Source organism: Heliangelus exortis, chromosome 8, assembly GCF_036169615.1.
Source record: "Heliangelus exortis chromosome 8, bHelExo1.hap1, whole genome shotgun sequence".
In the NCBI taxonomy this organism is placed as follows: Eukaryota; Metazoa; Chordata; class Aves; order Apodiformes; family Trochilidae; genus Heliangelus; species Heliangelus exortis.
The window spans coordinates 9,850,933-9,863,875 of record NC_092429.1 but is presented as its reverse complement, the minus strand read 5'-3'; the positions used below and the strand labels follow the sequence as shown (position 1 = coordinate 9,863,875).

General features: G+C 55.0%; 2 protein-coding genes across 2 annotated transcripts in view; one reads left to right on the top strand and one right to left on the bottom strand.

Annotated features, from left to right (window-relative positions):
- The first annotated feature begins 3 nt into the window (after nt 1-3).
- On the top strand, nt 4-3,430 carry UROD (uroporphyrinogen decarboxylase). Its single transcript, XM_071750302.1, has 10 exons — nt 4-158; nt 981-1,093; nt 1,179-1,258; nt 1,458-1,520; nt 1,618-1,815; nt 2,038-2,199; nt 2,335-2,472; nt 2,614-2,714; nt 2,904-2,970; nt 3,158-3,430. Exons 1-10 carry the CDS (start codon nt 19-21, stop codon nt 3,320-3,322), a joined length of 1,227 nt encoding a protein of 408 aa, XP_071606403.1. The 5' UTR covers nt 4-18; the 3' UTR covers nt 3,323-3,430.
- Nucleotides 3,431-4,424: 994 nt separating this feature from the next.
- Nucleotides 4,425-12,943, bottom strand: part of ZSWIM5 (zinc finger SWIM-type containing 5) — a 97,708-nt gene continuing 89,189 nt past the window's right edge. Inside the window, exons 9-14 of the mRNA XM_071750295.1 lie at nt 12,288-12,548; nt 11,726-11,861; nt 10,018-10,175; nt 7,728-7,891; nt 7,339-7,420; nt 4,425-6,910 (exon numbers count right to left, since the gene is read on the bottom strand). Of these exons, the coding sequence (XP_071606396.1) occupies nt 6,048-6,910; nt 7,339-7,420; nt 7,728-7,891; nt 10,018-10,175; nt 11,726-11,861; nt 12,288-12,548 (1,664 nt within the window). The 3' untranslated portion in view covers nt 4,425-6,047. The remainder of the gene's footprint in view (nt 6,911-7,338; nt 7,421-7,727; nt 7,892-10,017; nt 10,176-11,725; nt 11,862-12,287; nt 12,549-12,943) is intronic.

Sequence of the window (12,943 nt, the reverse complement as noted above, 5' to 3'; positions counted from 1 at the left end):
TGCGAGGAGCAGAGCAAGATGGCGGCGTACGGAGAGGCGGGACTACGGCAAGATGGCGGTGCCGCTGGGGCGGGACCGGGGCGTGGCGAGTGGCGTCGGGAGGCAGCGGTGAGGGCCGGGAAGCTGCGCGGGAGAATGGAGGACGGCGAGAGGCTCCTGTGAGTAACCGAGTCCGGGAGAGCGACGGGGCAGAAGGGCGCTGAGACCTGCGCTCCCTCTGCTCTTTTCCGCCCTCCTACAGCGGTGAGGGGGGAGCACGCACTGGGGACACCGGTGTGGCCTTGGGGATATGGTGCTGGCACCAGGGTCCTGCACGGGGGTCCCTGGTGAAGCGCTGGAGAGCTGATCCCGCACTGGGATGCATCAGCAGGACCACTGGTGCGGTAGTGAAGTCACTGGTCTCACACTGGTCGTTTTGGGGACTTCATCCCCACGGTCCCCACCTGTCACAATAGGATGGTGCTGGCTATCATTTCCCGTCCCTGGGGCAAGCTGGGCTCCAGCAGCCTCTCGGCGGTGTCAGGTTGGGGGGGAAGGGAAGAGGACATGTGGCTGGGGATATGTGGGGGTGGTTGGGGACATGTGGTTGCCACCTCTGGGGGTGCCTGGGCCTCTGGGGGCTGCGCTGCACAGATAGGGGCGGGGGACACCAGTGGCAGGGCTGCCTAACTCCACGCCCACTGGCTTCAAAAAATCTTTCCAGGCATGAGCAACTGCTGGCCCTGATAACTTAATCTCACAAGGCCTTGGGCCAGGCACTGCCTGTCCCTGGGGAGGGCCCCATGATCCTCAGCTGGAAGATGCCATGGACTGTGATGGAGAGCATTTGTCATTTTTGTCACAGCTGGGTGCAAGCCCTTTCCTGTGGTCACTGGCCAGGGTGTGGGGACAGACCACTGGCCCTGGCACCCCCTGCCACTGCTGTCTGGCAGAGCACACAGATCCCTTGCGTGTGACAACCTTTGCTCTTTCATCTGTAGTCCCAAGGACTTCCCCAAGCTGAAGAATGACACGTTCCTGCGAGCAGCACGCGGGGAGGAAACAGAGCATACCCCAGTGTGGTGCATGCGACAGGCTGGGCGCTACCTGCCTGGTGAGGAGGTGGAGGCGTGGAGGGGGCAGGCGGGGTGAGGGCGGCCTGCCCTGTACCCCATGACACTCGTGCTGGTCCTTTACAGAGTTTCGGGAGACCCGGGCAGCACAGGATTTCTTCGCCACCTGCCGTAGCCCTAAATTGTGCTGTGAGCTGACGCTGCAGGTGGGCATCATCTGGGGATTCTATGTATGCCCTGTCTCCACTCAGATCAGAACAGGGAGAAACCTTGGGTCTGGCCACCCCAGGTGCTCCCAGTAAGTTGTGCAGCCCTTGGGGACTCTACTGCTCCATGTGCTTGACTAAGTCCTCCATGGGGAGGAGGTCCTAGCCCCTCATTGACACTGCCTCTTCCCCTCTGCAGCCACTCAGACGATTCCCCCTGGATGCTGCCATCATCTTTTCTGATATCTTGGTGGTGCCCCAGGTAAGACGCATGGCCAGTGGTGGGGAGCAGCAGCAGAGAATTCGGCTGGGCTCGAGGCCACCCCATTCCGGCGTCTTCCATTCTCCTCTGTCCCCAGGCACTGGGCATGGAGGTTGTCATGGTGCCTGGCAAAGGACCCACATTCACAGAGCCCCTGAAGGAGGTGGAGGATCTGCTGAAACTGCGACAGAAGGTGGATGTGACCGCAGAGCTGGGTTACGTCTTCCAGGCTATCACACTGACACGACACAAGCTGGAGGGCAGGGTACCCCTCATTGGCTTCTCTGGGGCACCTGTAAGTGATGTTGCTCCTCCCTGTGGGCATCCCAGTTGGGCTTTTCTGCTCGCTCTTCCAGGGTGACTCTGGCCACAATGCTCCCAGAGATGTGGGTGCTATAGGGGGGCATATGTGGGGGACATTCAACGCAGAAGTAGCTGTGCTCCAGGCTATGGGTGGTGCCTTGCATCTCCTTCCGACTCCATCACTCTCCTCACTCCATTTCTCTTCTTCCCGCAGTGGACGCTCATGTCCTACATGATTGAAGGGGGTGGCTCCACTACAATGGCCAAGGCCAAGAGCTGGCTGTACCGTCACCCTGAGGCCAGCCACCGACTGCTGCGACTGCTGGCTGATGTTGTCACTGACTACCTGGTGGGGCAGGTGGCTGCTGGAGCGCAGGTGTGTCCTGTGGTATGGGAACAGGGCTAGGCAGGAAGGCAGGAACTGGGGACCAGAAGCAGAGAGGGTTCAACTTCTCAGAGGAGTAGGAAGAGGGGTTTAGGTGTGCCTCTCACAGCCCTGTGTCCCCGGCAGGCACTCCAGTTGTTCGAGTCCCACGCGGGGCACCTGGGCCCAGAGCAGTTTCAGAACTTTGCCCTGCCTTACATCCGAGACATCGCCCGGGCTGTCAAGAGCAAGCTGAAGGAGGAGGCACTGCCCCTGGTGCCCATGGTAAGTTGGGGTTGTGTGCATTGACCCTGGCATCTGGGGGCTGCTGGAGAGGGGTGCATACTCTGGGACTTACCTCCCCCAGATTAGCATGTGGAGAGGGGTTTGGCCCATATTAGTGTTACTGTCCATCTTCCTCCCCAGATCATATTTGCAAAGGATGCACATTACGCGCTGCGTGACCTGGCCCATGCTGGTTATGAGGTGATTGGCCTTGACTGGACTATCCGGCCCCAGGAAGCTCGGTAAGAGTCTAGCAGAGCACTCAGGTACCTGGGCAGCACCGGGTAAACTGACCTCTTCTGCCTTGAGCCATCCCAGGCTTGGAGATTGCTGCTCCAGAGGTGGGGACAATTGGGTCCACATGCCACATGGAGTTCACAGCAACCAGACACACAACTACACCACACACAACTGCTTCCTCTTTGCTGCAGTGCACAAACAGGGAAGGATGTAACCCTGCAAGGGAACCTGGATCCCTGTGCACTCTATGCACCCAAGGTGAGTCACAGCCATTGATGGGGGGCGGGAAGCTAGTTCCAGCCTGTGTTAATGGCTTCCTGCCTCAGTTTCCCCACTGGCAGTGCTGGATTGAGTCCCAGCAGCACCCCATCTGGCCAGGGACTGGTGGGTGTGGAGTACCCTGGGCTGGATGGGTCTGACAAATGGTTTCCCACTGTGCCTACAGGAGAAGATTGGAGAGCTCGTGAAGGCAATGCTGGAGGATTTTGGAACCCAACGCTACATTGCTAACCTGGGCCACGGGCTCTACCCGGACATGAATCCTGAGCATGTGGGTGCCTTCGTGGAGGCTGTGCATGCTCATTCCTGCCACATCAACAAGCACAGCTGAGACTGGGGGCTTGGGGATGGGACTCTGCACACAGTCACCCCAAGTAGTATGTTGTCACAGGGCTTGCTCTAGGCTGGGCTGCAACATTAAACCAGCACCCTCTCTGCAGCAGTTGTGTGGCTCTGGCTTGGGGAACTGGGAACCGGATGCCCCCAGAGGAGATGAGCACCAGTGGCAACCTAGTAGTGGGGGTAGGCAGGGTCATGGAGCATTGAGCCCTCTCCTGCAGGTCAGAATGGGGAAACAGGGATGCCAGCAAAGTGGTGGGATGCTTCCCCCTGCCAGGCTGCAGTGTTGTGTCAAGGGCTTGTGAGAGAGGATGTGAGCCCAGAGCACCTCTCCTGGCACTACAGATGTGCCCAGCCCTCCTGTGGGAGATGGGGCTGCCCAGGACCAGCAGTAACAGCTTGGAGCAGGGGTCTTGTATCCCACCACTGCCACAGGCTCAGCATGAGCCATGCTCCAGTCTTGCTCAGGTGGAAGCAGGCAACATGACATCAACCCAGGGCATCCCCAAGTGGGTGGGAGACCCAACAGGACTTACTTGGGGGACAGTTGGCCACGTAGAAGGAGTTTCCAGACATGCCAGACTGGGTGAGATGGCAGCAACCATGGCTCCTGCACTGCCATCACCCTCCTCCACCTTCCAGAGCCTCTTCGGGACCATCCTGCTGGTCCTGGAGATCTCTCTGCCCCATGCACACCTCTGCCTGTCCTTTGATCCTCAAGGCCAAGTCTGCTTGAGGTTCAGCCAACCCTGCAAAAGGCAGCCCAGAGGAGTAGCAGCATGCAGGAACACTCCGTTATGACTGTGCCACCCCCATCCCACACTGCAGCACACTCACTGTGGTCCAGACTGGTTGCCAACACTGCTCTAGCTGGTACAGACTGGGAGGTGCCACCAGGGTGGGCAAGCACCCACTGATGCTGAGCGTGGCAGGAAATCACATCCTGCTCTGTCTCCCTGTCTGGGTCCCCAGGGGGCTATGATGCTGCCTCCTCCCCAGGGTTCTGTCCTATTCACATCGCCCTCAATGCCAGGCTGCCCAGCAAGGGTGCTGACCCCTGCAACTTCAGAGAAAGGCAGTAAAGATAGAAGTGGTAACGTTCATCCCTTTTATTATTAAACATCAGATGAAGAGGTCGCACACACACATACACGCACGCAAAAAGAAAAAAAAAAAAAGGGAGGGGAAAAAAAAGAGAGAAACAGACTGGTTGAAGACCGCTATTTCGGTGGCAACAGAGACTGAGTACAATTGGTTACCTGGCCGGAGTGCGGACACAAGTCACTTGCCAAAAAATTAAAATTCAAACCAGACAGCAGATAACTAGCCCACATTCTCTAACTACAAGTCACCGTCCAGAGCGGCCCTGGCACCCCCAGCCCTCCCGATCCGCTGTCAAAGAAATCAACAAAAACTGAAGAGCTGCTGGCCCAGGGCTGGAGAGTCTGCCCCCAGTATGGGGTGAGGCCAGGAAGGGCCAAGCATTGGCCACACCACGGAGGTGGGAAAGAGAACCATGGGGGGAGGCAGCGTGGCTGCCCCTGCCCCCATCTCTGCCCAGGAGCCAGGAAGCCCACCCAGGCACCTTGCACCCCTGCACCCACCGCGAGACAGCCGTGTACGAGGCGATGGGCTCGTGTCCTCCACCACCAGCATCCATGCGTGTCCGAGCAAGCATCGCCCCGAGTCCCTTCCGTCGTTATCCTCAAGCGCTGGGCTGCCACTCCTCCCTCCATCCGTCCGTCTGTCTGTCTGTCTGTCTGTCCCAGGACTGTGAGTTGAGCGGATGTTCGCCTCCCCCCACACCCTTCTCACTGCCGAAGATGCCATGGAAACCTGAGAAATGTTCATGTGCCTCCTCCTCTTTTTGTTTGTGGTTTTTTTGTTTTGAGTTTGTGTTGCTTTTTTTTTAAATAATAGTTATAATAATAATAATAACAATAATAATAGCAATAATAAAAATAATCGCCCCAGCCCACGACAATTTCAAGTATCCCCCAAATAAAAGACAGAATTATAAATAATTATAACTTTACAATTTAATAATTGACACATATACTATAGTATTTACAGTATCATAAATGCGCTTTTTTTTTTTTTGTTACTTTTAGTAAGCGATCCCTGAGAACAGTTACTTTAACTTGTTTTTATTGAAGTATCTTCACAAATAGAGGAGTTTGCATGTCTCGGGCGGGCGGGAGAAGCGCTCTGCAAAGCCATCGCTTTTGGTGATGCATGAGGTTCTAGTGTTGCGGGTTTCTTTGCTCGCTCTTTTTTTTTTTTTTTTTTTTTTTTCCTTTTTTTTTTTGTTAAAATTCACCACATCATTTTAAAGATTTTTGAACTTTGCAACCTTCGGATCCCTCCAGCGACTGCTTCCTTCAGGAAAGAGGTATTAGATTTCCAGGTTAGCTTTTGGTATTGGCAAGGGAGGGCAGGGGGCTGAGCGAACCATCCTTTTTCCCTGTGGTTGTGTTTTGGTTTGTGCCCAAGGAATCTCTGGATCCTCTCAGCGTGTGAAATGGTTAAATCCAAGAAAGGAAAAAATAAAAAACAAAACAAAAAAACAAACAAAGAAACAAAAAAAGAAATAGAAGACCAGAACAGAGCAGCCTCTGCTGCTGGGGGGAAGGTGATCTCTGCTTTCCTTCCTTCTTCTCTACTGAATCCCCATGCTGCGGCTGGACCCTGCCAGTGAGTGTGGCAGTGGCTGGGGCTCACCCAAACCGTTCCCGTACCAGAAGCATCAGTTTTTTCTTGCCTTTGTAGATTTGTTTGAGATTGTCAATGAACTGGGCGAACTGTATGTGCCCGTCCTGTGCCAGGAGGAAGGTCTCTCTGGCCTTGCTGAGGAACTCTATGAACTCCCCGTAGTGCCGTGGGCTGATGTGGGTGAGCCGGGAGTGGGTGGTGTTGATGTAGGCGCTTATCGTTGCATCCAGCAGCTGTCGCAGGGGGGCTTTGTCGGTGGACATCAGCTTCCCCGAGTTCCTGCGGCCGGGGATGCCGGCCAGCCCTGGGGCCGTCATGGTGCAGCGGCGAAGGATGTCCGAAAGCACTGTGGCACAGTGCACACTCTTCACCACCAGCGGGATGATGGCTGCCAGCTCATTTTTGCCCAGAGAGTGGCTCAAGGCACAGGCCCAGAGCACATCGTTGATGGCTGGGTGAGTGTCCTGGTTGTAGGCCAGGTTGAGATGGGTCATAGCCAATGAGGCCAGTTTGAATGCCCGGAGGGGGTAGCCCCGGTGCTCCATGTAGCGGGCGATGGTGAAGAGCTGGGTGTAGGTCATGCCAGTGGAGGCAGCATCGATGACAATCTGGTAGGCAGTCTCGAAGGCGATGTGGTCCTTCTCACAGAGGGTCAAGGCGGACAGGGCGCAGTTCTGTGGGTCCTTCATGGCGCACTGCAGGGCCAGGGTGCGAGCGCAGCTGGCCAGCTCTTCCCGCTGTGGGTAGTCCAGGCTCAGGCGCAGGATGGTGTTGTGGGACATCACTGTGGCTGCCACAATGCTGGTGGCTTCCGTGGGGGTAAACAGAGAGTACCAGCTCTGGAGGATGCTCACCAGGGCCCTCACCCCTGCAAGAAAACACCAGGGTCATGGTACAGCCCTGGAGCCCAGCTCAGATCACACAGCTCCTTCAAGTCCCCGGGTATCTGGAGCCAGGACAAATCCAGCTCACAAGCAGTGCTGAGCAGCTGCCTCTGCTCCAGCAGGGTTAGGGCAGAGGACCTAACTCTGGCAGAAGCTACCTGGGGCTGCCATGCTGCAGAGCATGGCAAACACAACTGTCCTGGCCAAGGTATAGGGGACCTGCCCAAGTCCTAAACCCAGCCACTGTGGCTCTAGCCCTGCTAACTGGCACTCTGGGAATGCATCCAATTACCCAGGAAGAAATGGGAGATCCAGGAAAGTTCACAGGGCTATGAATGACCCCGGGACGTCCACAGCCACCCCACTCCCACTGGACACAGGCTGGATCCCCCCGGGGCAGCAAGGCACTCACCTACTTCAGTAGCGCACGTCACCAGCCACCTCACCATCTCCCGCCGACGCCAGTTGAGGGTGGACAAGGTCATGCGCATCACCTGTGAGGAAACATTGGGGTGACTGTCTGTCCCACTGGGCCCCAACAAGGCCACCCAACACAATGGTGCTGCCCAAAAATCCCTCTGGCCCAACTGGCTCACAGTTCCCCAGTGCTGTCTTGCCTCCACCTGAACTGCAGCAGGCACAGGACAGTTCTATAGCTGAGCTCTCTTGCCTCAGAGCCACACAGGGATGATTTTAATCCTTCCACGGAGGACTACCTGCTTGGTGGAAGATCATCACCAGTATTGCTGCTGCAGCATGTGGGGCAGAAGGGTCACCAGCACCCCCAGCACCATCCCATACCTGGAGCCCAAGCTCCAGCGCCACATTGAGCAGTGTTGTATCGGAGTTGCTGTCAGCCGGTGTGGCAATCTTGAATGCATCCTGGGCCAGCTTGAAGATCAAGGAGGAGGAGTGAATGTTCTTCTGGATGGCCTCCAGCACTGTGCGTAAGCGCAGCATGTCCCCTGGGTGCAGACAAGAACAGTCAGATGGCTCAGCCTCTTTCCACCTTGCCCTTGAACCTCATCTGCCTGCACCAAGTGGCAAACAGCCCCTTCAGTGAGGTCAGCCCCTCTAAACATGCATTCAAGGATGCTGGATCAGTACCTGCAGTCCAACAGGAGGTGACACATCCTACGATAACTATTCTTGCTCAAGATCGTCCTCTTACAGAGGACAAACAATCCTGAATGATCCCAGACACATTGCAGAGCATTAGCAGACATTGCCAAGCACCTGAGTGTTCTAACCTGGGCTCAAGTTCGACAGCTGTAAAGCTGACTCTTCCCAACAAAGGAGGGGTTTGGGAAGATGCCCAGTGCTGAGAGGCTGCAGAAAGGTCTTTATTTAGGAGCAGTAAAAAGAGGAAGAAAAGCTGCTTGCTGCACACATACTGTCTTGCCTACTAAGTCCTTTCCCTCTACAAGGCAATAAATGGCTGGGCCAGGGTCACCCAGACTCCCTAAGGCTTGGTAGTCCTGGATGTCACAGGTCAGGCATGCAGGTCTTACAACTGAGACAGGTTGAGATACCCCCAAAGAAGATACAACACTCAGCCATGCTGTGGGTCTCCTGTCACAAGAAGCCATGGGTGCTAGAAGGATACAGGAAGATGGGGCAGGATCTTGAGAAAGGAACTTATCAAGGCATATTAATATCATGATCTTGCATCTGGCTTAGGAAATCCTCCTGTCAAACCCTGTGGCACATGGGGTAGGGAGAAGGATCTTTGGCATGGGTACAGACCAGAGGTGCCAAAATGCCACATAAGGTCCTTCTGCTTTGTTCCAGGTTCATGTTTCTACTCCCATAGTTGTAAACTGAGCAAACAAACCTCATGCAAAGACAACCAAGTAACACTCAGCAGTGTGAAAAATCTCGTGCTGCAGCTGGGCACAGAGAGACATCTTGGGTGACTAATAGCTAAAGATACCACCTGCCACCCACAGCAGTTGCTTGCACTGCTGCCAAAATCCAAGACTCCCTAAAGCAGCTCACAGGGGTGCAGGCTAGAGAGGCTGTGAGGACACAGGATCACATCAGGACATGCTGAGGTGGGGGAACACCTGGGGAAGGGGATGGTGGGAAAAACAGAGGCAATCCAGTGGCCCCTACATCCTCATCCCCATTAGGTGCTGGAAGAGGGAAGAAACTGAAGAAGCCATGTACCAGCTTTCCATCATGGCACTGCAAAGCAGGACATCATCAGCCCTGGAAAAGCAGCCAAGAGGAGGAGGACTGGAAGGAGAGAAAAGGCTCCTGAGCCAGCAAGTTTGGAGCTTTCTGACAACTAATTTACCTTCCACTTCATGGAGGAAACGGCACACTCCCCCTCAGGCTTTCAGCACTGGGGGCCAGAGGCTGCTGCAGACTGTGTGGGACAGCACCAGGCAGTGGTCACCACTTAGGACACGGACCTTTATGGGGCACAGGACACTCACCACCCTGGTAGGGTTGGTTTCTGGACAGAGGAGTGTTTAATGAAAAGCCTGTGCTTGCCTTCCTTCAGGCAGGAACCAAAGAGGCCCAGCAGACCAGCAAGGAGGTGTTTTACAAGCCTCCTCCTGCTTCAGCCTGGGACCAAAGTGTCCCACCTAGGACAGCTGTTCCCATATCCAGCCCTGCTGAAAGCCACACAGGTTTTGGTGCATGGGGAAGTCTTCTCCCTCCTGCAGCCTGTGCAAGACCATTACCACAGGGAAGAAGGAGACAAACCAGAGGTAAATGATAAGCAGCTTCAAACTAAACCATGGTATAAACCCACAACACATCTGGCAGGGTTAGCTGATCTAGCAGCTGCCCATGCTGCAGGGCAGGCGTGGTTCAGCATAATCCAGGGGCAGGATATCCAGCACTGTGGTTGGCATCCCTGCAGGGTTGGCTGCACCTCCTGGGAACCCTCTCTCCTTTCCTGCTGGATCATAAGCCTTGGGACCCTTTGGGTCAAGAGCCCCAGAGATCCTGGACTGAAGTGGGCTGTTCCCAGGCCAGCAGAAGCAACAGCTCCCTCTTTTCTCCAGGAAAACCCCTTTCAAGGCTCTTATACAACATCAATCCATTGCTCCCATCCCAGAGCAACCCCTCCACCAACCTTTGGCTGCTGTGAGCATGGTAGAGGCCAGCTCACACTGCTGTGACTCCAGGTGCCCCAGGGTGAACCAGCGTGGGTATCTGCTGGGGACCACCGAGACCAGGTGGTGGGGGTGAGTCACATCACCAGACGGTGCTGTGGTCTCCAGGACAGGCAACCTGAAGGGTAAATGGGAGAAGGCAACATCAGAACCCATCCCAGCTGTGGCCTGGCCCCTTGTCCCCGAGGCACTGGCAAGGAGAGACAGGGGCTGCCTGCAGGCAGATGCTTGCAGTGTTGCCTTTGAAAGGATCCTGCTGCTGTGCACATGTAGGCAATCCTGAGGTGGCGTGCTCAACACATGGGCACAGAGATCAATCTGAGACCAACTTGAAAGGAGGAGAATGATCCTGAAGTGATTTATAAACTTGTAAGGAAAAGCACATGCCTCAGGAAAAAAAAAAGAGGCAAAATTCCTCCTCCTTCTGCACTGCTTTCATGTCAGAGCACCCGGCAGAACCCCTGGCTTTATCATCTGGTTCTTCTTAAAAATGCCTAGTTGTGATCAGAAGGAGCAGCCTTTTTCTCCAGGGCCTCTGCAGCCGTTTTGGGTTACCTGCTTTTGTGGGGATATGTAAAAGTCTGGAAAACCCAGGGGAGAAGGAAGCCTGAGGAAGAGGACCAGTAGTCTCGCATTGCCAGCCATGGTGACAAAACCATGTTGGCTTTTAAACCCATGAGTTAGTGCTGGTATCACTAACTCAATGTCTAGCCAAGGTGTGCAAGAGGGAGACTGTTCCCCTGGACAAAGTGAACACCCAAGTGTCTCTGCTTTCCTCACTTGTAGGCTTGGGGTAGGCACAGGGCAGCAGAAGTCCAACTTTCCCAGCCCATGTCAGAGACATCCTGACACAAGGGGTCCAGCTGGGAGCAGGGGACAGGCACTAAGAGATGGTGACCCCTCCTAGACACTCAGTTCCATTCCTGCTTGGAGGCTGGAGATCTTAGGTCTGGTGGGGCATGGTGTACCCAGGTACTGCAGAGGCCCTTAGCTGCTTTTCTATGTTTAGAACCTTTTCAAGACCCATCCAGCCTCTGCCAAAAAACTGCAGTACACAGGCTGATGTCTGAGGTGTGCCATGCACCAAGAAGGGAGATAGAGCAGCTCTTGGCATTGGCCCCATCTCCAGTCACAGAGATAGCGCTGGGCTTTAATGCAGGACATAATGGAACGATGCTCTCCACCCAGCCCTGCAAAATCCTGGGGCAAATTATCTGCCCCACTGTGACTGGATAACAGCCCTCCCTGAGGGCTGAGAGGTCTGCAGGGTGCCCAAGGCCTGGTAGACAGAAGGCAGATGACAGCATCATGCCTGCCTGGGACCTGCTCCAGCAGAGCACACCTGTCACCAGGACAGGCAAGTAATGGTCCAGTCCACGGTAAGGGGCTGGACAGAGAGCTGGTCCAGGAGATATTATCAGGCCCACGTGAATCCCTGAAGACGGTGCTTGAAAACCAGGAATCAACCAGAGAGCTGAAGTCTCTTCGCATTTCTGCTTGGTGCCTGAGCAGCACTACACACTGCACAGAATGATCCCAGGGATGGCAAGCTCTAAGACCGCCTCTATCCCATCCCTGCTTGAGGGCTGCAAAGCATCCCAGCTTCCCAGGGAAACAGAGGAGGCAGCCAAAATTGAAGGGCAGAAACAGAATAAAACATGCACCAACCTCATGGCCCGCAAAGCCAGCTTGTACGCCAGATCTGCATCATGGGGCAGCAGAGCAGAGAACAGGTATTTGGCAAAGGTGTGCATGGGGACACTCTCACGGTGGATGACTTCTCCCAGGCCACTGAAGGGACCACCTAGGCAGAAGCAGAGCCCATCAGCCATAATTAGCACAGGATCTGAGGCTGGGGTTTGCACCACCTCAAAGCTTTGAGGATCTACTCAGCAGCTCCCCGGTGCATTATTCAAGTTGGATACAGGATAAAGCCTGCTCTTTCCTTTTCTAAAAACCCTTTCAGGTCAAAAGCCCTCAGAAGCTGAGGCCACATGCTTAGCACACTTCTCTGTAACACCTCTGAGGTGGTCTCACCCCAGGGATGTCAGCAAACTCTTGTTTTGACAGATGATGTGGCAGAGCAGCCATCCTATATATTCAGCACCATAACACAGAGGGTGAAGCAGGACGGGGTCAGGCAGGTGCAAACCTTGGGAAAGGGCACCCTGGAGATGTAATCAGCACTCAGCTAGGACAGAGAAGCCAGCTACATGGACCAGGCACCCACCTTCCAGCAGCAAGATGCACTGCTTCCGCAGGGTCTGCACCAGCACCGGGTCCAGCTCCAGGTCTTGCAGCCGGGCAATGATCTGCTCCTCATTGCGGCACACCTTGTCCTGGGCATAGAGGCCTTCAGGCATTACTCTTTGCTGACCCATCCCCATCAGGGCCACCTCTAAGGCCAGGGACAGGTAGGACTCGCCGCTGTCTTGGCTGCCAGTGGCAATGGGCACATGTTGATACACTGGGGGTTTGGAGTCCCCGGCATCTGGAAGAAAGAGGAGTGATGCAGTGAGGTTAGAAGAGCCTTCCTAAGTGAACCACAGCAGAGAGAAAAACCTCTCAACTTCAGAAGCAAGACCCATGCTTCCCTTCCTGCCTGCCTTTGCTCACCTAGAGATGATGGCTAAAAGATTTCAGTGGGAGGTGTGGGCTTCACCCTCCTTCCTGATCTCACCAGGAGATACTGAAGACCTGAGACCTGTGCAATAGGTTGCACAGCTGACACCAGAGCCAGCCACATGGGCCAGGTCTGCTAAGCCACTCTCCTGCTCTGCTCTGGCTGGGAAAACTCAGGGCACTATCTCCCCCTTCTCTGCACAGCACCTCTGCCACAGCTGCTGCTGCAAAGGTGTAGAGATAGATGTGGAACCTGAGAGTCCT

Coding starts and splice junctions, on each gene's coding strand:
- UROD (XM_071750302.1), top strand. CDS start 19: ATGGCGGCGTACGGAGAGGCGGGACTACGGCAAGATGGCGGTGCCGCT. Junction 1,521..1,617: donor ATATCTTGGTGGTGCCCCAG/GTAAGACGCATG, acceptor CTCTGTCCCCAG/GCACTGGGCATGGAGGTTGT. Junction 2,715..2,903: donor ATCCGGCCCCAGGAAGCTCG/GTAAGAGTCTAG, acceptor TCTTTGCTGCAG/TGCACAAACAGGGAAGGATG.